General features: G+C 47.3%; 3 protein-coding genes across 3 annotated transcripts in view; 2 read left to right on the top strand and 1 right to left on the bottom strand.

The window, feature by feature from the left end:
• Positions 1-44: 44 nt before the first annotated feature.
• Positions 45-4,649, top strand: MRPS30 (mitochondrial ribosomal protein S30). Its single transcript, XM_061558533.1, has 5 exons — positions 45-717; positions 2,098-2,243; positions 3,069-3,180; positions 3,326-3,502; positions 3,619-4,649. The coding sequence occupies exons 1-5, from the start codon at positions 72-74 to the stop codon at positions 3,984-3,986; spliced, it is 1,449 nt and encodes a 482-aa protein (XP_061414517.1). The 5' UTR covers positions 45-71; the 3' UTR covers positions 3,987-4,649.
• Positions 4,650-4,665: 16 nt separating this feature from the next.
• On the bottom strand, positions 4,666-16,733 carry ADAL (adenosine deaminase like). The gene is made up of 10 exons (XM_061558534.1): positions 16,435-16,733; positions 11,000-11,130; positions 9,968-10,028; positions 9,414-9,501; positions 8,508-8,589; positions 8,274-8,400; positions 6,957-7,037; positions 6,153-6,291; positions 5,483-5,583; positions 4,666-5,341 (listed from the first exon to the last, which is right to left on the bottom strand). The coding sequence occupies exons 1-10, from the start codon at positions 16,483-16,485 to the stop codon at positions 5,141-5,143; spliced, it is 1,062 nt and encodes a 353-aa protein (XP_061414518.1). The 5' UTR covers positions 16,486-16,733; the 3' UTR covers positions 4,666-5,140.
• A 2,108-nt stretch (positions 16,734-18,841) lies between these two features.
• Positions 18,842-24,217, top strand: part of POLRMT (RNA polymerase mitochondrial) — a 69,091-nt gene continuing 63,715 nt past the window's right edge. The window contains exons 1-4 of the mRNA XM_061558532.1: positions 18,842-19,090; positions 21,204-21,275; positions 22,338-22,825; positions 23,302-23,535. Coding sequence (XP_061414516.1) covers positions 18,976-19,090; positions 21,204-21,275; positions 22,338-22,825; positions 23,302-23,535 — 909 coding nt within the window. The 5' untranslated portion in view covers positions 18,842-18,975. The remainder of the gene's footprint in view (positions 19,091-21,203; positions 21,276-22,337; positions 22,826-23,301; positions 23,536-24,217) is intronic.

The following is a 24,217-nucleotide window of genomic DNA, read 5'->3' as shown; positions in this document are numbered from 1 at the left end:
TCAAACGCGAATCTGCATCCGCCCAACGGGGGCGCTGCGTCCGCGTAGCCCGGCCGCCCTTGGCGAGTGTCATGGCGGCGCGCATGGGGCTACGCTGTTCGCACGTGTTGAGGAACACGCAAGCGGCAGTCGGTGGCGGAACACATCGACGGCTGCTGCTGCTGCCTCTGCTCCACCAGCACCACCACCATGTCCACTTCTCAACGCAGCCGCAAGCAGCAGCGACGACGAAGGGGGAGTCCGAGACGACCGCCGCAGTGGGGCCTCGCTACCCGCCCGTGCTCCCCTCGCTCACGGCCATGAGCAAAGCGGCCGCGGCGCGGAGGCGTCAGGAGGCGCGGGCCAGGGTGAGGGACGCTCCGAGCGCCGCCGAGAAGATCCGCATGCTGAGCAGCGTGCAGCGCCTCAAGTACGTCGTGAGTCCGCTCACCTTCTCGCTCAACGCCGACCGCCCCTACCAGCACTTCACCAAGACCGCCTTCGTGCAGCGCCTTCCAGAGCGACTCGCGGCTCCCGTCTCGTCGTCGTTGCCGCTGGGCCGGGCCGGTGGCTTGGTGAGGGATGCCCTTCTCCAGGAGTTCGCCTTCGTGCGCCGGCAGCGGGGCCCGCTGTACCGCGAGCGGCGGCACGTGGTGGAGGCGTTCGTGGTGAACCTGGTGTCCAGGCTGACCGCCTTGCTCGCCGGGAGCAACTCGGCTCTTGGAGAGGCCTGCATCGGTGCGTTCACAGCAGTGTTGAGGGCATCGTCGGCATGATGGCACGCCACAACAAGCGTTGTTGGGGTTGACAGCAGCACGATGGTGATGATGGTGGTGGTGGTTGGGGGTTGCTGTCACCATTTGTGTATTGTCGGGAGGAGGCCGCACCTCAGGGGCCGCCAGTGGGTCGCGCGCGGCCTTGCAATGAAGACCACAGAGTCGTGAGTTGGTTTAGGGTGGAGAGGGGTGTTACATGTAAAGCAGGACTGACGGTTCGAGCAATGCCCCCTTTATAGCACATTGTATGCCCTAAAATGGGCCATTGTCCGAAACGTCAGCTATGTTCGACGAAGAAGAGTAATTTTGCCCGAATTGTCACCTCATGTTTCACGTTTACAACACGGCTTTAATTGTCACCTATACAATCTTCCCACACAGTAACCTTACTGACACTGCCACAGTATCACTCGGACGACGTGAGGTGAGATGGATGCGGCATGAAATTAAGCACCGCAGACGTGCCATTCAAATTGTACAGTACAGTACTTCACTGTCGGATGTGGCTTGACATACGCGTGGGGGATACAATAAGATAAGTAAACAGACAATGTTTTGGTGCACTATGTAAACGCATAAGTATCATTTTGGACGAATGTATCAGCCTAATTTTCGATAGGGTCCAATGTTTACATCTTTTTCAGTACCAGTGGTACCAGTAATTGATTTAGCAGGCAAACTCCACACTTGCTTTGGGTTTCTGACTGTAAACCATACGAGAGTAGTCCGTTTAAAAGATGCTGCTGGGATTCTTGATAAAGCCAAACAGCTATCTCGACGTGGATATCGTGGGGCCTGTTCAGCTGTAGACGTGATTTTAACCATACGGTAAATTAAATTGTCCAGGAAAGTCAATTAATCTTGAGACTTTTTTAGGAGGATCCTGCAATCGGGTTGTTTGGTCAATTCCGTTGTTGAGTGTTTTGCGTGCCGACGGATATCGAAGTGCCTGGAGGAAACGCACGCATACAAAAATCCGCACACGTGGATTAAAAACGAATTTGATGGGACTGCACATCTCAAATAGCCTGTCAACCCAGCAGGTTTGGGAATGCCACACATCTTCCTGCTCCACCGACCCTTCTCTCCACTGATTTAGAAGCATGCGCCGCCACGCCAGTCAAACAGTTGTCAAAGTGTGCTCTCAAACAAGCCATTGGGTGGCTCTCATCTGTGGAAATTCCAGAATCCCATTATGGAGACCAGTTACCGCAGCACAACCAAACGAGTGATGGGTCGCTCTAAGCCAATTGTTTAGGTTTGCAAATATGCCGTTGTTTTTTTTACACAGCACACACTGAAATGTAATTTTCTGCATGCACTTTTGGTTTGGTTGCTGCAGACGTGAAACCGGACGTGGGGTTTTACTGGTGGCGGGGCGAGAGGAAGGTGCCACGGGGCCACCGGAGCGGCAAGATTGAACCCATACGTTTCCAGATTGAAGACAAGCCCATCAACCAGATACGCATGCAGCAGCAGCTGCCCGAGGTATGGAGTTATTGATTTCATGATAATTTAGATGTATGCATTGTCTTGATTCCAGAAGCATCTCTGGTTTAATAGGCCCTCAGATGTTTGGCTCGTTGCCGCCTTTCAATCACAGCTCCATTGATTTATTATTTCTGGGAGAAGCATATTCTCAAAGTCCTGGGGGTCATGACCATAATTGCTCTTGTATACGTGTATGTACATTTACAGCCCTTTGTCAATCCACTGCGAGATGAGAATTTTGCCTGGCCATACAGAGAGAGGGTTATTTGACTATTTCACCATGCTGATCAGTGTGATGGGACTTTGTAGGATGAACGTTGAGATTTAGAAGGGCACAGGGTGACCAATACGGTCTGAATTGGTCTGTCATAAGATAGGCATTGATAAGAGGTTGACAGGTATGTGCTAGCTCACCTCTTAAACATTCCAACTTCAAATTTGACGCCAATTTTGACTCTTGGTCCAAACCATTTTCATCCCCAGTATGGTTCATGCTGAGAAGTCACAACGTGGGTTACATTGAAGGTTTCTGTGCAGTATGTCCATATTTATAGCGAGTTCATTACGTAATGGTGGTAAAGGTGTGTTTGAACTTCAAACGTGGGGCCGTTTTAATAGGAATTAGATTTTCCATGTTAAATTCTGTAAGGTTGTGTAGATGTAAATACTTTGGTAACTAAGACAACCATTATCTGCCAGTACAGTATTTACACACATGACACTGTTTACAAATGACATTCCAGATAATATCCCCCTTTTTTGTATCTTAAGATTTTCTAATGATAAATATTTACAATTTTATTATTTTTCTTGTCGTTGCAGTTCATTCCTATTGATTCAGACCTCTCAATAGATGGTGAAGTCCCCAGCTACACCAACGATCCATGCCACCTTCCTCTTTTCAAGAGGCAGTTCGAGAACAAAATATTCACAGGTATTTACAGGTGGCACTAAACATTTATTTTAAAAATGTCTCGTCCGCTTCGGATTCAACAGCTTATCCTTCACATAGTCGTTTAACAGCTGCAGATCGCTCTGTTTTGCACTACCTCCCTTACACATCCCCCCTCCCACACCAGGAGCAAAAATAAACGACCCGTACCGTTACGGCCACACTCAGTTTCACGTCACGGCTGACAAGCTGAACCCTAAGAAACTGGCTGAAAAGGGCATCGCTGACCAGGTGGAGGTGCGGCTGAGGGCTCACGCCATCGCCAGCCTCTTTGCCTGGACAGGAGCCCAGGCGATGTACCAAGGTAACGGAACGAGCGAGCGGTGACCCCCCACACTGTTCCATCAAAAACAGCCGCCATCAGTTTTCCGTGATGCGATTCGAATGTGGCAACTCATTGTGCCGTTTTCGTAATCGCAGGTTTCTGGGCGGACGAGGACTTGACGCGGCCCTTCGTCTCGCAAGCCGTCATCACCGACGGCATCCACTTCTCCTTCTTCTGCTACCAGCTCAACACGCTGGCGCTGGACACTCACACCGATGGGGGAAATGCACGGCGTAATGTGTGCTGGGGCACGCAGAGCATGCGCCTCTACGACGCCGTCGAGGGCTCCCAGGTGCACGGGTTCAACGATGAGGTGGTTACGATGCTCGTGCGCCTGCTGCTCAACCAGCCACTCAATCCCGTGCTCATGGCGGAGGCGGCGGAGGTGGCCACAAGCGCCGCCACCACCACCACCACCACCACACCTGTTGGTGCTGGGGAAGGCCCAACGACGAGCGGTTGATGGAGGAAACGCCACATCAAGTGTGGCGGGCAAAAGATGGGCACTCTTGCCTGCGTTTATTTAGTAGGCATGTAACTGATTGGGATTTCATTTCTGCCAGGCCTGTTTGGGTTGGTGACCCTGGAAAATATTTCCACATCCATCGCATCCGGTATTACTTTGGCCGTGGCTACTCGTCCACATGCCACCTACTTCGGTGTACAAGTGACCGAGCGAATATTGACCGGGAAATTAAGCCATACATAGATACATTCGGGGTGTGCAACCGAAGGGCCATCCATGAATCAGAAACAGCCTGTGGTGTGGTGTCAGCAGTAGCAGTAGATAGAACACGAACGGGCTGCCATGATGTCACCTTCGTGAACGTTTATGCCCACGGGTGCCTGCGAGGAGCTCGACGTTTCGCATTGTTTGGACCAGCGTCAAAAAAGGTTGCACACCCTTACGTTGTATGGAATTGGTTGACGTAAACCCCGTGGCCCCATTCGCAACAATGGTAAATAAAATTATTCTTGAACTGGATTTTACCCTGAATTGACGATTTATTGAATTGTAAAGCAAGCTGAATAGTTACATGCCTGTGTATTTTGTAAGTGTAAACGTGTAACATTACGGTGTTTGACTGCTATCGCACTATCATATTAAATTGACGAGAAGACGGTGGAGTTTTTCCCGTGTGTTTTTTAATGTAGAAATGAATGCGATAACATTTATGTAAACATTCATAAGGTGAAAAGTAAAGGTGAAATGTTTACTCGTATTTTAAAATGCGTTAACAGACACACATGATATGAAATGTCATTAAAATACAGTGGTACAGTAGCTCTGCACTGCAATTGAATCTCGCATCTAAGGTTTGTAAATAGGCAGCACAGTGAGACTTCTCTCACAGAATATATAAGGTACAACAGACCTCCATGCAGGGGTTAACACCACCAAAATATACTTAAAGATAAATATAACATTCTTTAACACGACATCCAATGAGTAGTTCACGTCATTCACATAATTCAACGATAAACATGAGTAAATATATATTGGATGTTGTTTTTTGAAATGTTGATAATAATTTCACCACAGTTATACTAAACTATAAACGTTTTGATGTGATTCAATGTGCAGTTTGCACCCGCCCATTCCTCATCAGACTTTGCTCACTTGTTCGAGTTTAGCAGGGATCCCTTTAGCTTGTCCCATTCACCACGAAGTTGACGTTTCTCGCCTTCTGGCAAAAATATGCAATCGATGCTGCGGTAAGAGATATTCCACAGGTCCTCTTTGGAGAGGTTGAATGTGTCTGCTGCAATGTGATATTCCTGGGAGAGGTCGGTGGCAAAAACTCCCTTGTCATCGGTCTGGAGGAAGAAGTTTGAGATTTTAGTTCAGGGCATTTAAAGAATGTTGTGTAGGTGGGACGCGCTGATAAGTGGCCGTGATTACATTTTTTAAAAGTCTGTTCGACTCGCCAGGTTGAGTGCGTTACAGCAAGTACTTACGCAAATAATGCAAGGGTGTCCCCTTCCGTACCAAAATCTGAAATGGTGCTGATCGTACGTCGCTACGGTCTTGCCCTTCACGTTGGAAGTCAGACACAATTCTGATGGAATGGAGAAATGGGATAAAATGACAATGTATTAAATACGTTTAAATCTTGTGCTGCTTAGTCCGCTCCAGTAGTACGAGGATTCAATTTCTGTTTTGCATGCCAGAGGGCTTATGTAAACAGCTCCCAGTACATTTTGGGTTAATTTGGGCTGGTTTTCATATAATTGGTAGCCTACTAATATCACACGTGAACCAAAATGGTGCACAATACAATTTAAATCAGCCATGTCTAAAATGCAAGGCAACGCCGCATTTGACAATGCAGATTGCTTTTAAGTGCAGTTTCCACCAATTATGGGGGTTTAGGATCAATGATTCCCTTAAGGTCGGAGAGCCTCAGTCTCCTGACACTCCCAGGCAGGTGCTGCTGCTGCTGCTTCAGGATGTTTGGGCAATTCCATGAATGGACGCCGTTTCAAGTTGGAGGAAACTTGGACCACCATGAGAACAATTGCCTTGCGTGCAGGATGGTAACACTCAAAAGCCGCGCACAGATTTTAAGAATCCATGTCTGCGCTGCCCTCCCAGGTTTACCGATGGGGTTCTAGATTTGAAGCTTACCGATGGGGGTTTGATGGCGGATAATGAGATCGACGATCTCTTGCGATCCGCCGACGTCTGGATGCAGAAAAGTGCCGTGTCCGATCCGATCGGGCGGCAGGTCCATGAGAATTCTCGTCTCCTCTGTCTGGCTTGGGATCTGGCCACAGCCACCCGCAAAGATTGTGACAGTTTTGACGTAAAACTTTCGTGACTGCAGGAATTCATATTCTTGGTCACGTAGATAGAAAATAAAAATTCAATAAAATTTCAAATAAAAATTTGTATTTTTAAAATTAAATTAAAAATAAAAGCAAAAAAACCCACATTTCGGTTGCAAGCGATCGCAAGACTTGTGTTGCGATCAAAACGTGTGTTATTGACTTTTATTTAGAATTTATTTTCAATTTTATTTTTTATTTTCTACCTACGTGACTTTACCAAAGAACCAAGAATATTGTGACAGTTGCCATTTCTAAAGGTAATGCTTGATAAACGAAATATGTTTTTAAGTGGCATGTTGAACCGGTATAAGTTTTGTTGCTGGCATCTATCAACATTCTTCTTCCCGTCCACCTCATTCTAATAATTTGATAACTCCTCACAGCATGTTATACCACTTTTATACTGCTTATTTGAATTAGACTTCAACATTACACATTTGTCTTCTATTTTAGTTATGCAATCTTGGTCCTGTATAGACTTGGTACGTTTCATGTGGAACTAATGTATATTCAGTTCAACACGTAGCCTTTCGCCACCAATATCATCCATAAAACCTCTTACTAACGTATATTATTATGTGTAGACAACTTTGAAATTCACCTCTGATAAATGCAATGCCAGTTTAAGCCCGGCTTTCTTCGCATATTCCAGGACGGGAAGAAAGTCTCTTCCATGTCCAACCTAAACAAATGTGAAATCAACATCATCATCATCATTACTTATACTGCACCTCCCATGCAGTACAGCTCCTCAATGTGGCAGATAGTGATCAACGAATGGTTTCGGAACAATCAAAGGTCCACGATCTCAGAACTGATTTTTGTGTTTAGTTTGTCCTTCCCCCGCACCTCTGATTAGCAGTTGGCTACGTACGGTGCAAAAGAAGTTCAACATACATACAATTATATTTTTTTTAACAGGGTGTCCCATAAGTCTGGAATCATAGGGAAAAATAACCCATTCATATTTGTTTGTTGATGCAGGCCATTTAAGGGAGTTCCTGCACCGACAATTCCCTGGTCATTTGTTAGGACGCAGAGGACCAGTGGAATGGCTAGCGAGAATCTTACACCACTGGATTTTTATCTCTGGGGTCACTTGAAGGCGCTGGTCAACACGGAGAAAATTCAGTGTTGAACATTTGCGGCAGCGTATTATTGACGCATGTAACACCGTTACCCCTGATACCATTTACCGTGTGCTTGCCGACTGCGTATCTCGTCGGGAGTGGTGTATCAGGAACAATGGTGGACATATTGAGCACGTTCTGTGAATAAAAGTGGTATTGCCTTTTTTTACGATGATTCCTGACTGATGAGACACCCTGTATAGCGGCCTATTTTTGCTGGGGCATTTCAGAACCCTGTACATCGCATCTGATCACATTTGAAAGGGCACCCCCTAGTGGCAGCTCTCCGTGGGGCACAAAGCGACTCGGCATTTGGAGCCGCGAACAGGCCTATGTCGGCAAGTCGGGGACGATGTGTAATGTCATCAATTGAGCAATGTGCGGATAATTTTAGAATTTGCACATTTCGGCCCTGCAATACTATGAATTATATCACGGTGTCATCAGCTTTGATTGCTCAATATCTTATCATCGTGTTCCAACAAGCACACCCCCGCCCCCCCCCCTCCAGCACTGTACACATTACAGCCTCCTGAAGCGTCCTGCTCTAAGAGGGTTATATTTTTGTCCGGTGACTTGACGAATCACCACTGCTGTTGCTACGTATGCATGTTGAACTTCTTTCGCACCGTACGTGGCTAACCGTGTTCATCAGAGGTGCAAGTTCATTTATTAGGTATAGCCCTGTGAGCCATTCGGCTCTTGAATCAGAGGTGCAAGTGGTGTGTGTGTGTGTGGGCCGCGTTCAGGCGACGAAGGAAGCGGGCGGGCGTTGTTTGTGGACGCACCGAGGGGTCTCCGCTCATGTCAAGGCCCAGCACGAGGGCACCCGAGCTTAGCAGGTGCTCCTCCGCCAGCTTCGCCGTCTCCATGGCGACCGCGGGTCCGTTCCGCCGATCGATGGCCAGCAAGAACCTAACGGCATCGCCGGCAATCGGGATGCGTTTGTGTTTTAGTTTTGACGGAAATGTCTGCATTGACCCGTGCCTCTGGTGTGGGCGTAGGGGGGCTGCGACTCTGACCTCACGTCGATGCCCGGTAGCTCCTCCTTGGATTGCCGTATGGCGGAGAGAACGGCGTCAACGTAGGACCTGCGCGTCAATCCTGGCCACCGTCAAGCAGAAAGTCATTGCCACGGATTAAGAAAAAACATTTGTATTCAGAAAAGTTCCACTGCATCTCGGAGCCTTTTTCAGAAAGATTCTCAGTCCTAGCATTTGACCAATTTCTTTTGGGGGGGGGGGGGTATTTAAAAAAATCATCGTTATTCAAGATCAAAACGCTGCTGGATGAAGGTCTTACCACACCGGGTTGTTCTTGTGATTACTCGACCATATTTTGTGTCGTTGGTTAAGGTGAGGAGGTGGTGGGGGAGGGTTCCCGTGACAGGTTCAGATATCGCCCACCACATGTTAGCCAAGGCTGGGAATTGAACCCAGGTCGGTGGGTTCAAGGAGCAGCCCCACCACTGTGCCACAGCTCCAGCATGACTGCACAAGAGGTAATCTGTTTGTTTTTCCCCGATGTGGCCGCACTAACATCCTTGACAAACACCCTTCTAAAATATGCTCAATGTGCAACTCGTATCAACATCTGAAACACGCAGATAAGAGCCTTGGGCAATAACAAGGCTTTGCTTAACCGGGTATGTAATGGACACTTAAGTCCATCAGCCTGTGAACCATGAGAACCAATGTTTTTCGAAGCATGTTTTAAAGCAGTCAAAAACTCTTTATGGGGACAGAGGGCTGACCTACGAAAATTTCATTCATTCTTACATTTCTCTTTACTCCAATGTGAATTGGCCCTAATTTGTTAATGATGTAGAAACCGGTCAAGTTTACTTTTAGTCAAACAATGGCACTGAAGTTATTAATATATGTTTTTGTATTGGCTCCAATCCACACAATTGGATACGCTCGCTTTACCGGTGCTCTTCTCTTCCCTGGGAGTGCTTCGCAGCTCAAGATATTTCACGCCGTCTTGGTGAAATTCCCTGATGACATCTTTCGTGACCTGCAAAGGACCCGACATTATTAATGAGCACAGGCTAGCACGGTGTGTGGTGTTGGTTTACACATCCACCGTGAGTACGACTTACGGATACACACCCGGCCACCAGAGGAAGCCGCAGCAGGTAAAAGGGATTTTTGGACATTTGTCCCGTGACCCGTCTTATAGCACAAGTGGGATAGAGCTCAAGAGTATCCCTCTACTTGGCCTACTCTTCTTCCTTGCTGGCCAGACGTCTTGGAAGAGTACCCACACGTTAATTGTGTTCAACGCTGAGATGTTATTGACAAGAGCACTCCATCTACAGAATGGGCCCCCATTCAATTGAAACAAGCAATACAGCACAATTCACGTTGTATTCATTCGATGCATGTCTCTTCAGGGTTAAGAATCGATTTTAGAGAATCGATAAATTGTTACATGCCTGGTCAGCAATTTGATGAGTCGCGGATAATTAAATGTGGGTTACCATGACAATGCTTTCCTCACAGTCCGTCAGCTTATGTATCACCTTGAACATCTCAAAGCATCTGAAAGAAATACGGCACAAATCTGTTACAGTTTGCACGATTACCAATGGCATGGCGATCATATCCATAGCATCTGGGTCGATCAACCACACGACACCAATAGTTTAACAACATTTGCGTTCACCCCTCCCCCGCCTCAAAAGTTTAAGGTCCATACCATTTCATTAAAAAATTCCAACCCACAAAATACGCGTGATATATTGCCATGGCTTCAAAAGCATGTTGGCTTTCATTCATGCAGGTCAGGGCCCTGGGGAGTGATTGTCAAACTGGTGGCCAATGGCTGCGTGTGCAGCCAATGTTTACTCTTACTGCTGGGTGATGCGAAAGGTGCAGCCATGCTATGAATCGCTCACACCCACTGCTGGCAGAAGGCCCTCAAGTTGTGGGTCCAGTAAACATGGGCCAACGTTCCATGTTTACTGGGAGGGGGGGGGGGGCTTAAGAGAGACCCCTCTGGAGGGTAGTTGGCCTACTCTTCTACGCTGGCCAGACGTCTTGGAAGATACAGGAGTAGAGAATGAGATTTATTTATACCGGAGGAATCCGATGAGCTCTTTTTTCACAGATGTCCAAGAGGGCCAGGTCAGAAGGTTACAACAACAAACAATCCAAAAACACGATAGGAGTGCAAAGTATATAGGAAAGGTAAAAAGAACAATTCAAAATATATACAAATATAACTAAACCCTAAAAAATGTTCTGGTAAAGCCGAGAGCTATTGGCTTCACTTTACTCCACCACACGTGTGACCTGCCGGTCGACTGTAGTGCACCCATTTATTCTGCTGGGTGGACACAGACCGTCAGGGGGGGGGGGGGGCGGAAACAGCCACGCTGGGAGATCGAATCGAATACCGAATACCTCTGGAGTGCAAGTCGAGTGTGCAAATGCACAGTGGCAGCACCTTTACCGACAAACGATACCAATATCTACGGCACCGACGTGGAAGGAGAACGCAGCCATCTTACTCCTCCAAGCTCCTCTGCTGTCCCTTTTTGATCATCGTCATGCTGTGCTGGACGTTCAGATGCGGCTTTTTGTGCATGAGCTTCTCCATCGTCGCCTCGCTGATGGAGCCATTGATGTGGGCGTGCAGTTCCTGCGGAGAGTAAAGATGCCAAAAATGTGGGACAATCGTTAATCCATGGATGAAGGCCTCCCGAAATCCATTGCCATCCCCTCGGTTCGTGCAATGTATCAATTCACGTAGCACCCTTCACATGAGACGAGATTGTTGCTTCGTTTCCCATGGTGAATGTACTTGGCCCCATACTGACATATGATTTAAATGCGTTACAATTGAATGGACTGATTAGATTATACTGTATATATTCAAACGGGTTGGAGTGCTGCTAATGCAGGGCTTTCTTGGTACACTGCGCGATGGCTACGGCTAACATCAATAGCGAGTGATAGCTTTACAGCTCCTGGTAACCCCTTCACCAACCCACACTGCCAGAGCAGTGCAGTATGGTGAAATAATTCCCATGAGCGAAACGGCATGGGGAGGCCTTAATCCAGCAGTGTATAGACAATACTTTCTATTAAAGGACGTGTTTTTTTACCGTATAAGTTATGTTCAATCTCAAAATAAATATCACGTACTCAATGTCCTTTGTATATTTTGTTACAACTTTCATGCCAATACCTGGAGGTCATAAATTAAATTGTCCTGTACATTTTAATTACATTTTACACGCAAATACAGTATACCGGTTCCTCCAACATGAAATTCTACTTACGTCATGCTCACATTGGTGACTAACACTCCACACTGAAACCATGGTGGAGAAACGACAGCTGGCCAGCGTCATCACCTAATACTTCTTTTTTACGACACAGCATAAATCCTCCATGCGTTCTGTCACCAACTGTAAACTTACCAACACAGGTTTAAATTAATTTGATAAAATACATTTCATGAATACATGAATAGGTCTCAATGTTCCCGATTTACCAGGGCGTAGACGCTTATTAAAAAAAAAGTGACAATACACGTCTTTGCACTTTTGCACGTGTAGTGACATTGGTGATGTCACTGTATGGTGCCGGCCCTAGAGGGCCATGGCGTGCGATGCGCTGTCATCGCGTCCACCCCGTAGGTGGGTGTAGTACCAGCCCGAGCAGGGCTTGGGGAGCGCTGGGCAGAGGTCGCAAACGGGTTTTGATTCCTTACCCGTACCCGGCCGCACCAGGGTCGCAAATGGGTACCCGTACCCTACCCGAAATGAGTGACAAACGGTTACTCACCAGTGACTCGCGGCCTACCCGTACCCGGCCGCACCAGGGTCGCAAACGAGTACCCGTACCCGGCTGGGTACAGGGTAGCCGGGTATTGGGTAGGGTACGGGTATCGGGTACCCAGTTGCGACCTCTGGCGCTGGGATAGCGATGGCACCACGCATTGCGTGCAGTGCGGGCTCCCACTAGAGGGAGCGGGAGAGTGTCAGCCTAGGGGCAGGGTTGCCCCAGGCCATAGCACTCTGGTTGACCCCGTAGGCACGTGATCCAGAGTGTCCAGAGGGAGGCCCCCAGGTGGGGGGGCTCAGGGGTGATCACGTGTCCGGGGAGAGCTCTCGAGAGGAATCCAGAGAGAGCTGGAACGCTCTCGAAGGTGGGCGGGGCGAAAGGCGGAGTCGGCCCCGACCCGGGAGGATATAAGGTGGGTCCCTGGGAGGGACCGGGGTTGCTACGTTCTGCAAGCTGGAAGATCCACGTTCTACATCTGAAGAGGCACCAACACGTGGACCGGGACCCGAGTCCGAGTCCGTCGTAGCCCTAACTCCTGTATGGTAGTGTAGTTAGCTGCGGTGGTCACCACCCTCGGCTGTATCTGGTAAAGGGGCAGCTATCCCTTTTGTATATATGTGTTGTGTAATAAATGTGTTGCTTCTGAAGAAGAACGTCTGAGACTCAGTTGGACTCACTGCACATGTAATCAGCACCAGACCCGCATTTGCTTGCGGAACCCACAACCAGAAAATAAACTTTATAAACATCCATTCAATTCCCATCCCAAGGGCAAATCTTTCTGGTTAATTAAGGAATGGGCCTGGAATTTTCCTGCTATAAATTTCTACATAAGCCACTTTGTTGAGCTATCATTTGTGGCCAGGTAGCTAGTGAAAACGAAGTTAATAGCTCGGTGGGCTTTACGCGGTAAGAAAAAACGTAGTTTAGTTTAATTTGTATACATTTTTAAAGTGATTTGTCTACCTTTCCTATACTTTGCACTCCTATCATATTTTTGTATCGTTTGTTGTTGTACGTTCTGACCCGCCCCTCTGAAAAAGAGCTTCATAGCTCATCGGATTCCTCCAGTATAAGTAAATATTCTGATTCATAGCAAAGGGCAGTGCAGCAAATATCCTAATTTCATAGCACCTTTCAAATTTCCCTGCCACTTGGTAGCACGGTGCTTAGGCTATGCCAGGCAAGCCACATTGGTGTTAGAGGTACTAAAAGGGCTAGGCACAGGACTGAATGTTCTCATTGTTGCGAGCTAAAGGCGCTGTTCGATTTAATTCCTGGCTGCTCTGGATAATCACACGCATCAACCCGATGCACACCACTGGCTCAAACACTAATCCATTATAGACTGTGGGGAAAGTGCTGTTATCATCATCATCATCATCCATGATCAATGAATCCCCTGACAGGCAAAGTATGGCCAAATAACCCTTACGACACGCACTGCGTGGGGAAAGTCTTTATTCAAGAGTGGTTCGACAAAAAGGGGCAATATATGAAGATTATTACTGTATACTTGAATATAAATCGTAATTATATTACGTCTAAATACAACTGCATAGCGGGAACACTTGCACAAAGGCAAACACAGTACATACATACAACCTTAACAGATTGTAGAAGCAAGTGCTGTTAGCGAGCACCTATGAAGGCACACGAGGGGAAGGGTCGCCAGTACCACGCCCGGCCGCCTTCGTCTCCCCAGTGGCGATTGTTTACACACCGAACCAGACACTCATTTGAGGCTGAGTCGACCTAGGGGAGGCCCATGGCCAGTTTCGATAATCGTCACTGGTGCTGGCCGTGAGAGGGAATCAAACTCGGGTCGCCGGGTTCGTAGCGCAGCGCAGTCATACATACAAACACATACTCAAGACACACGTGTTTATACAAACACACATAGTTACGTATATAAACTCAGACACAGCTCAATTTAGATTATTACCACACACATACCCAGACAAACTCAAGACACGCGCAAAAAAACTCACTCACAGATACACAATACTGTACACATGTGCACTCTGGCATAAACATACAACACACACGCGGTACAAACAAAGTGGGCGATCTATATTTAAACCTGGGTCCCTTTCAATTGAGACGTCCAATTGCAGGGGTCAGGCAGTGGAAATAAAGAGCTCGCGTAACAACATAGGATGGGCGATTGGTAATAATCATCATCATCATGCAACCAAAACACAAGCAGAACCCCGGTTCAGTCTCACCACTTACGAATGCACAAATATAACATTATTACCACACAGCTTATCCGCTTCCCAGAGCAATACTATCCAGCAGCATTTGTTAAAGCAAGCACTGGACTGGTTTCGGAATTTCCATTTAAAGCTTTCGTGACTGCAGGGATTCATCTTCTTGGTTCTTTCGGTAAAGTCACGTAGAAGGGAAGTAATAAAATAATAAAAATAAAATAATTCTCACGACGTTTCGGCTACAACCACCTGAAGACGGCTGCTTGCGTTGTAGCCGAAACGTCGTGAGAATTATTTTAATTTTTATTATTTTATTACTTCCCTTCTACGTGACTTTACCGAAAGAACCAAGAAGATGGTTTCGGAATGTTGGGTCTCATCAGCAGTCAGACTTGTTGAACAAAATGCTGCTGCATCACCAGATGTTATTGGCAAGAGCACTCCACCTTAACACAACCAGTGATGGAAACGGCACATTCATATGGCAGGGCTGAGTGTTTCATAAGACAACCACTCGTTTTGTGTGACCAAGAACCTTCATCTGTGCTACCCCCCAATCTACCCCCCCCCCTCCAACAGTATGGGGACTCCCTCCTCCCACAGCTGTACGTGCTGTTGATTCCCTTACCTCTGTTCAAGTCGAGTATAAAATAATTATCTCCTGCCTATTCTGATTGCTTTCTCCCTCTAGAGCAGTGGTTCTTAACCTGGGGTGCGAAATGCCCTTTCTGGGGGGGTGTGAGACATGTCTAGAGTTTGTTTTTTTAGAAGGCAAATTATTAAAACACAAGTTAAGCACGTGCACGTGAGTAGAACTAGTTTGGTTAATCAAACCTAAGCATCTATTAAACATATATATACTGTACTACATTGGGGGCATCAAAACATGTTTATTTTTACTGCAGCTCAGCCCCGGACAGCTCCTGCTGATCATATTAAGCTCCTGCTGACGATATTAAGCCCCGACTCTCGTGTATTTACGTATTATAGTCTGCAAGACGTATGGCACACACTTCCAGTAAGCAAACCAAAGTTGAGCCAATTTTGGCATAGGGCTGGAAACGCCGGGTCTTTGAGATGCAGTTGTATTTAGACGCTATATAAAATAAACACAGTTTATATGAACGCATGGTGTGGTTGTGTCAAGGAGGGCTGGCATAAAATATCAGCCCGTCAATTTTTTATTATTATTTTGCAAGTGGGCTATGGTGCGGTGCTCCGATTCGAACAGTGGCTACAGGATCAATGGTGTAAATTCCACATTACTATGGCGGGTGCCAGTCTAGGACAACAGGGTATTGTCAGATCTCGGAAGCTCAGAAGAATTGTGAGCCTGCCTCGGGCTTGGATGGGCGACCACCAAACGCAAGATTGGCGTTATAGGCGTTCAGGGGAGTCGAGGGCCGTGCACTCCCCCCATCACCGCCTGGCAAAAGTGGTGAAATATGGTGAAATTACCCCGAACGGAGGAGGCCCTCGTCCATCCAGCAGTGGGTTGACAACACCACGGGTTGTGCACGTGGACCACAGCGTTAGATCCGGGTAACCGTGTGCGGACACACCGTCACCATGAGCGCTCAGGGGGCAACACGCGCACCAAGGAGATGGAGCGATGAAATCGGATCGCGTGCTACGCGCGGGTGCTGTTACAGTACTGAAATGATCACGGGAGATGGGGGGGGGGGTAAGGAAAAGGAGGTGGAGGTTGGGAAGGGGGCTGGGACCTCATCCAGCAGTGGATCGATCACGACTTGATAATGAACATCGCTTAAACCCCGACAGTCTAAAGACGGATACGCGGTCAGTGCGCGCATCCAATGCGCCCCAAGATGAACCGAGTGTCTCCATCGAGCAGTGGAACGAGCGCGACCGAAGAACGAAGGTGCCGATCGATCTGACGCGTGACAACATCAACAACAACAACAGCGCTCGCCACTTACCACTTTGGGGACCTTGAGACAAAACTCCGTCATCTGCTTGTCCTCCTCCATCGTTACAAAACCGCGGCGCTTTCGACGGCGAGGCAGTGGCGGCAGAAGAGCGGAGACGAAGCACGGACCCCTCCTCTTCCCTCCCTCCCTCCTCCAGACGGCAGCGGTCGCTTTAAGTCAACAGCAGCAGCAGAAACAACAACAACAACAGCAGCAGCAGCAACAACAACAACAGCAGCAGCTGCTGTTGTTGCTGCAAGCCAAGAAGCCGAACAGCTGCCGAACTCCAGAGTTCGTACTCCGTCCCGGGCTTCACTCTCTGCATGTGGTGGGGGTGGTGGGGGTGATGGTGGGGGTCGTGGGGGTGGTGGGGGTCGTGGGGGTGGTGGGGGTGGTGGTGGGGGTCGTGGGGGTGGTGGGGGTCGTGGGGGTGGTGGGGGGGGTGGTGGTGGGGGGGGGTGGTGGTGGGGATGGGTCACCGCCTCCGACCGCCTCATCTCACCCACGTGGAGCCGGCGAGCGCACGGCACCTCGATTCGTCGATTCCTCCACGGACACCGAAACGTGTTAAAAATGTAAATGCTGTCTTGGGTTTTATGTGAATGCGCTGATTGGGCGACTAGTTTGGCTGGCAGGGTAACTGATGGGATCGCGTACAAGTGGGTGACGGTGAGAAGCGAGACGCGTCAAAGTGTCGTCGCTAGGAATGGAATCGTGAAGGGGTCGAGCGAGTCGCCGGGCATCGTGGCGCCCCGTGCGGCCTGCCACGGGGCACAGAGGGCGAAAGTTTCCGAGCGAGAACCTTACAATTAATCACTCGTCAATAAATCGCTCATCAATTACCAATCAATCGATTTTTACGAGGCCGCGTGTGCGATTCGTCGATTATCACCGATTCGGACGCTCGCGAAATCGGGGCACATGAAACCGCGTGCGTTTTTGTGGAAGGAGGGTATTTGTTTTCGTGGTGTTACGCAATCGTTCTTGTTATGCACAGCGTGGTCCAGATATCTTGTGACCCACAAGGAGCATTTTGCTTCTCCATGGGAGAATGTAGAAGCATACATTTTGTGATTGATTGTTATTAAACATTTTCATTTTAATGATTCTACCGTGGCTTTTCATTCTGTGGCATGAATATGTGATTTCGATTTAAAGCTTTCGTGACTGCAGGGATTCATCTTCTTGGTTCTTTCGGTAAAGTCACGTAGAAGGGAAGTAATAAAATAAAAAAAATAAAACATATTAAAATAATATAATAATAAAATAACATTATATAATAATATAAGAAAATAATATTTTTGTTGTTGTTTTATTTTTATTATTTTATTACTTCCCTTCTACGTGACTTTACCGAAAGAACCAAGAAGATGAATATGTGATTGTTATAATTGTACTCTCCATTTTGCTTCTTTCTACTACAACGTTTAAAGTATTTTTTATGGTTATAATTACTTTTAATATTTTATAATTATAAGAGAATTTCAATATCATATTCTGAACATCTGCAGTTTTAGTTAGACGTTGAATATTTTCAAATTAATTTTATGTTAAATTTCAGCTTTCCAACGCCTCCTTTATAATACGTGTTTTCTCCTACAACATCAGAGTGCAGCGCCACATTAAATACGCACTACAATGACAATAGTTTAAAGCGATTTGAAGCATGTTTTATTTTCAAAATGGTAATATGGTTTTGGGGGGGGGGGCAGAGCTTTGTGACGTCATATTTGAGGGGGGGTCTGACTTTTTGTGACGTCGTGTGACGAGGGGGGGAGAGGGGGGTGAAAAATCGGCCGAAATTGCGTGACGTCATTTATGGACGGCCCCAAAGGCCAGTTTACCATTGGAGTTCAGATCACCATGGAAGTCCAGTTCACCTTGAAAGTCCAGTTTACCAGCCGCATGCTAGCCTCTTTAAGGGCTGTTTCGTGAGGTTGTTTTTTTTACGTTGCTGCTGTTCTTAATAATAGCAACGTTTTGTATAATCTTTAACCGAATAAAAAAAAAATTATCTTGTTGTTTTGGTTGCCTTACCCCCCCCCCGTACCCCACCCCTGATTTGTCACGTGAACGTTCTTAAGATAATCGATAAATCGCCACCACGTTGCCGTGTGATCTTGACAACCTCCACGTGCTCCCCCCCCCCTACATCGACTCGCTCGACTCCATCGATTTCTTTGGGCTTCTCACCCCCCACACCCCCCACTCCCGCTTTACATTACCTACAGCGGATCGGCGCGCGAACGGCCCTCTCAGCCAATGGGCGCGCTCCGGCGGTCGTCACGCGCACAGCCCGTCCACCCAATGGGGTGCCGCGAACGGGGTGTGCGAGCTACGAAATGTAAAGTGCCCCGCTGGGGGGTGTGTGTGGGGGGGTCAAAGTTGACCCCACACACCCCCCCCCTCTCCCTCGTCGGCTGGGCCCCACGTGCTGTTGATGTCCACGCTGCGGGGCCAGGGGGTGACCCCCCGTCACGACGTCTCCTGAACCCCCACGAACCCCCTCGCCTCGGCATCCCCCCCCCGCCGCCGGCCTCGGCCTCGGCCATGCTCTGCCTCACGCGGCTTGGCCAGCAGATGCGGTCGTGGGGCGCAGGCGCTGGGCCCGGCGGTGGCCGCGTGTTCGTGTGTCTGGGCTGCGCGGCCCTTCGCGTGGCTCCCGGTGAGGGCAATGCGATGAGTTTATACAGTCGGTGGGTGGTGGTGGGTGGTGATGGTGTTGGTGGTGTATTTGTTGTTGTTAGTGGCTCTTAAGCGCGGAGTTGTGGGGGAGGGGGGGGGGCAGTGCGACAACCACGTTGTGTTGTACTTCTGCGTTTGTGCCGAGCGCTTTCATCGGCCCGCATTGACAAGCGTGGTGAAGTATGAGGCCGTCCATAAATGACGTCACGCATCTTGGGGGGGTTCAGACATTTGTGACGATGTGTGACGAGGAGGGGGGGGCCGGTGAGAAATGTGACGTCACATCAAAATGCGCAACTTTAAAGTAATATAGACAACACGTTCTACTTAATTAAATAGACTTTTTAATAAATGTTTTCTCCTACAACATCACAGTGCAGCGCCACATTAAATACGCACTACAATGACAATAGTTTAAAGCGATTTGAAGCATGTTTTATGGTTTGGGGGGGGGGGCAGAGCTTTGTGACGTCATTTGAGGGGGGTCTGACTTTGTGACGCCGTGTGACGAAGGGGGGGGGGTCAGAAATCGTCCAATGTCGCGTGACGTCATTTATGGCCGGCCCCTATGGCCAAATGACCTCCCACCCTCCCATGACCTTCACGACGTGGGTAGGGCTTTGTCCAATACTGTATTGGAATTATGTAATGTCCAGCATCATTAACTGTTGGATAAAGGGTCTGTCTACGCCGTGTCGTAGGGGTTTGAACAAACTTAACCATGCTGGTGAAGTATGCTCCGACATGTCAGTGGCCCGGTGATAATTATTTCCCTTGTATCGTTTCAAATGACACATCTATTTAAAACATCTCATTCGATGTGTTCGAGGTAACCGGCCACTTGTGTTCAGGCCACAGCACAGTTGTTTGAGGTCACCAGAGGATAATGGAACACAATTACAATGTGAAAAAAATAACAATAGGTTTGATGATTTCTGTCAATAAAACGGTCGTGTCAAAATGTTCCAACACCACTGCCTTTTGCAAGGAATCACGTCTGCATTAACCACACGTACTTGTGAACAGAAAACAAACATGCTCTGATAATGTATGCATTAATAATAATAATAGGGGTTTTCCCCTTTTCTTTGGCGTCCTCTGGTCAAGCACCAATTGGGTCGAGGCTCAAAAGAAAGCCGTCCCTTGGTGTGGACCAATCAGTTTCAAGGACAATGTATATATTATCATAGTGTGTTTTTTGTTTGCATTTTGACTGCAAGTATTGTGGTTAATGCAGACATGAATCCTTGTTAAAAGGTTTCAGTTTTGTTGCCAAAAAAAGGGGAAAAACCCTATTATTATATTTTGGTACTGGCAATGGAGGTCTACTGAAATATATGGGCATTGTCTTTGAAACTGATTGGCCTACACCAGAGACAGCCTTCTTTAGGACCTAGTCTCATCAGTGTCAGACCAGAGAACGCCAAAAGGCGAACAGGACAAGGGCAATGCACTGCCAGGGTATTTATAGCTCGGGGTGAACAGCTACAAAATGGGACCTTTTTGGCAGGATCAGAGTTTGAAAAAAAAAGAATTGGTTTTACCCTTTCTGCCAATAAAACAGGTGTTAAGATGTTCAAACACCAAATAGAAAACTTTTGCAAGGAATTAAGTTGGCATTGACCGCACTTGTAGTGAATATGTAAACAATCATTCTGACAATATAATATATGCACAATTAGAGTGATCTACATAGGCCGCCAGAGGGCGTCAGTGGGCATAGCAGCACCCATTCACCAACACATGCAGAGTACACTGATGCATGGATGAGGCGTCCTGGAGACTCATTGAACATACTTCTCCACGCTGGTAATTGTGGGTTGGTGAAGGCGTACAGGACGTTGACAGTAGTGGCCATTGTAGCAAAGTGCATTATTGTACTGTACTGTGCTCTAACATCTATGCTCCCGATTCACCAACTCGCATTGACCAGGCGTGATTAAATATGGTCAGGCAACTCCCATGATGATATGGGGTCAGAATGCCATAAGCGCTGAATTGACATTCTACATTTCATTTAATAAATGCATGGCATTCACTTGCAACTGCTCAAGTTCAACCACACGGTATGAACGTTGCTGTTGTTTTGACAGAGGCGACATTGCTGAAGAGGGCTTCCTCCACACCATCGCTCAAGCATCTGTACCAGCGGGAGCTGCTTCAGGGTGAGTGTGATCTCCCTACATTAGACCATTGGAACCTCATTTGCCAGTAGAAAAACATGATAATTGTTTTTTTACCCTTTTATCTGGCAACAAACTGACACCTTTTTTACAAGCAGTCATGTTTGCATAGACCACAATACCTGCAGTCGTAATGCAAACAAAAAACATAATTCTGATAATGTATGTGCACTGTCCTTGAAGTTGATTGGTCCACACCCGAGACAGCTTTCCTTAGAGCCTCATCTCACATGGTGTTAGACCAGATGACGCCAAAAGGTGCACGTCTCTTTTTGTTTACATTACGACTGCAGGTATTGTGATCTATGCAAACATGACTCCTTGTAAAAAAAGGTGTCAGTTTTGTTGCCAGATAAAAGGGTAAAAAAGCAATTATCCCTACATTAGGCTCCATGCCCATGTGTGTGTACATTGCTTACAATTTAATCAGTCGTTTTTTCTCATGTCTTACCTGTCACGTGGTGTAAATACAATGAAATCAATAAAATATGTTTTTATTATTCTCAGACCACTGCTGGGTGAAGGCCTCCCCTATCCATGAATGACGCGGTGGAGGGAGGCTTTCATTCAATCCACTGTTGAATGAAGGCATCCCCACGCCAATCATTCATGGAATGTTTTGTTTTAGCATTCTTTACTTTGCTGATGAGTGTGGGTTGGTGAAGGAAGGTGGGGAGGACAGGGACCGGTTCTGATTTCACCTGCCACTGATGTGAGCCATGGTCAGGAATTGTATTTAGGTCACTGCGTTCATAGAGCAGGTCACTAGCCACTGTACCACAGCTCCACACCAGTATTAATACGATGCAGTTAGAATAGCATTTGAATTTGTAATGATCTCTGTGATGTGATGGAACCTCAGGACGCTGTACTCAAAGAACGGCATGCGTGTTATTCAGTCGTGGGGAAAAACAAAAGATGTTTTAACTGAATCGATAAACTTTACAGAGCAGAATGTGCTGTGGAAGATGATCTCTCAAATGGGTCAAGACATGTTTGGACACTTTGGAAAAATGGAAATTATTAATCACTTTTATTTTGCAGTTTTAAAGGCACGACAACACCAGCTACAAGGAAAATATGTGGTGGAGCAAATATCCACCCGCGAACCTGCGCAGAGTTTGCCTTCGCAATCACAAGCCGTTGTGACTAAACAGAGTTGCTCCAGGGGCAAGCAGCCTGCTGACAAGGTCAAGGGTAACGACGAAGGCAGTGCCTCCAAACCCACCAAGGTGAAACCCAATGCAGGTGAACCCAGCGCAAGCAAACAAAGTCGTCCCGCACAGCCAAAGACGGGCACAGTCAAGTCAAAGTCCACGATAAAGTCCATCAAAGTGAACTCTCGGCAGCAGCCTACCAAGGCGAGTGGGGACGGTGGCACTGAATCGCTGTCCGACGCCGCGTCTGCACGGAAAGCGCCCCTTCCTCACGCAGCCATTGCAGCGTCTGCAGAAACGTTAGAGCAGCCGCGTAGGCAGACTGCTCTCGATCAAAATGCTTCCAAGGTGGACGCGAAGCTCAAGGACGCAAAGGTAAAACCTGCATGTGCTTTGCATCTTGAACCAGCACAATGTGTGGAGTGGTTGAGCTGACAACATCACTGGTGGAATGCACGGTTTCCAGTTGTTAGTTACCTGTTGTGTAATCTGTTTTAGAATGCGGGCATGCTTAAGTATCTTCACACAATTTCATACCCACCAGCTTCGTCCCCATATGTTAAACTATTTTCATCCCATAAATTATTTACAATACAACCCACTTTATATTTATATAGCATATAAATGCAACAGCATACCAAGATCTTCAAAAACAGTGGCTATATTTGTTTTCATGGAGTTCTGATTAATATTCAATCGACGTCATGTGGGACACAAACACATACAAGCAAGATCTCTGTCTCTTAATTTCAATCGGCCTTCCCTACATCATGTGGGACGCGCAAATAACATCATTTTTGGATAATGACCACAGTTTTAATTGTCAAGCCACTGTGTTGTGTGTGTGACAGGCGGTGGTTGTAGTAAAGGACAAGGCCGAGGGGGCGACGCAAGTCCAGGAGAGGCAGCAGAATGATCCGGATGAACTCCGTGACCGCCTTCTGTGCTACCTTGATGCCTGCCTCTTCTCCGGCGAGCTGAAGCGTGCGCAGAAATACTTGTGGCACTACCACCAGGATCCCAACTTGCGCTCGCTGTTGAATATGCAGATCTACGACGTAATGATGGGCGCCTGGGCCAAAAAGGAAAGGCCAACTTTTCTCCACCTTCCACACTCATCCGTGTTGCAAACGGCTTTATATACTCCTTCATGTTCTTTAAAACGTTGCATTGTGAGAAAAATTAGTCCACGTTGAACGTTGTATTTGATGGTGAATGTTGTACGGGTTTAGATCGTTGAAGTGAATGTGGCGCGGCTATACAGTAAAACCTTGGATTGCGAGCATAATTTGTTCCGGAAACGTGTTTGTAATCCAAAGCACTTGTATATTGTGATCACGTGACGCTCGGCAGACAAAGCTTATGCACGTACTACTCGTATCGCAAGACCTCGCTCGTTTATCAAATTAATATTTATTTAAAAAATTTGCTCATCTTGCAAAAACACTCGGAGACCAAGTTACTCGCAATCCAAGGTTTTACTGTTTTAAACAAAATTTTGGGTCTTTGTCTTTATACCATTTTCCCTCACGTGAGGGTGTACCTTTCTGGTCTTAATCCATTAATTTCTGTTCTGGAAATGTCCACTCCACTCCTTTTGTTGAACCACCACTTTATATGCCGTCTCTCGATCTCTACCCTGGGTCTTCCATGTATATCTTCTTTAGATATAATTTCCTCTTATATCCAACAGGCCTCAGGCCCAGTCGCAACAAGCTAGGAGGGCTACTGTCTTGTTAGCTAGGCAGCCGGCCATTAAACCACAAC

Source organism: Lethenteron reissneri, chromosome 24 (assembly GCF_015708825.2).
Source record: "Lethenteron reissneri isolate LAM-NWPU_2019-01 chromosome 24, ASM1570882v1, whole genome shotgun sequence".
NCBI classification, from domain to species: domain Eukaryota; kingdom Metazoa; phylum Chordata; class Hyperoartia; order Petromyzontiformes; family Petromyzontidae; genus Lethenteron; species Lethenteron reissneri.
The sequence above is the reverse complement of the archived record's forward strand: the minus strand, read 5'-3'. Positions and strand labels throughout refer to the sequence as shown.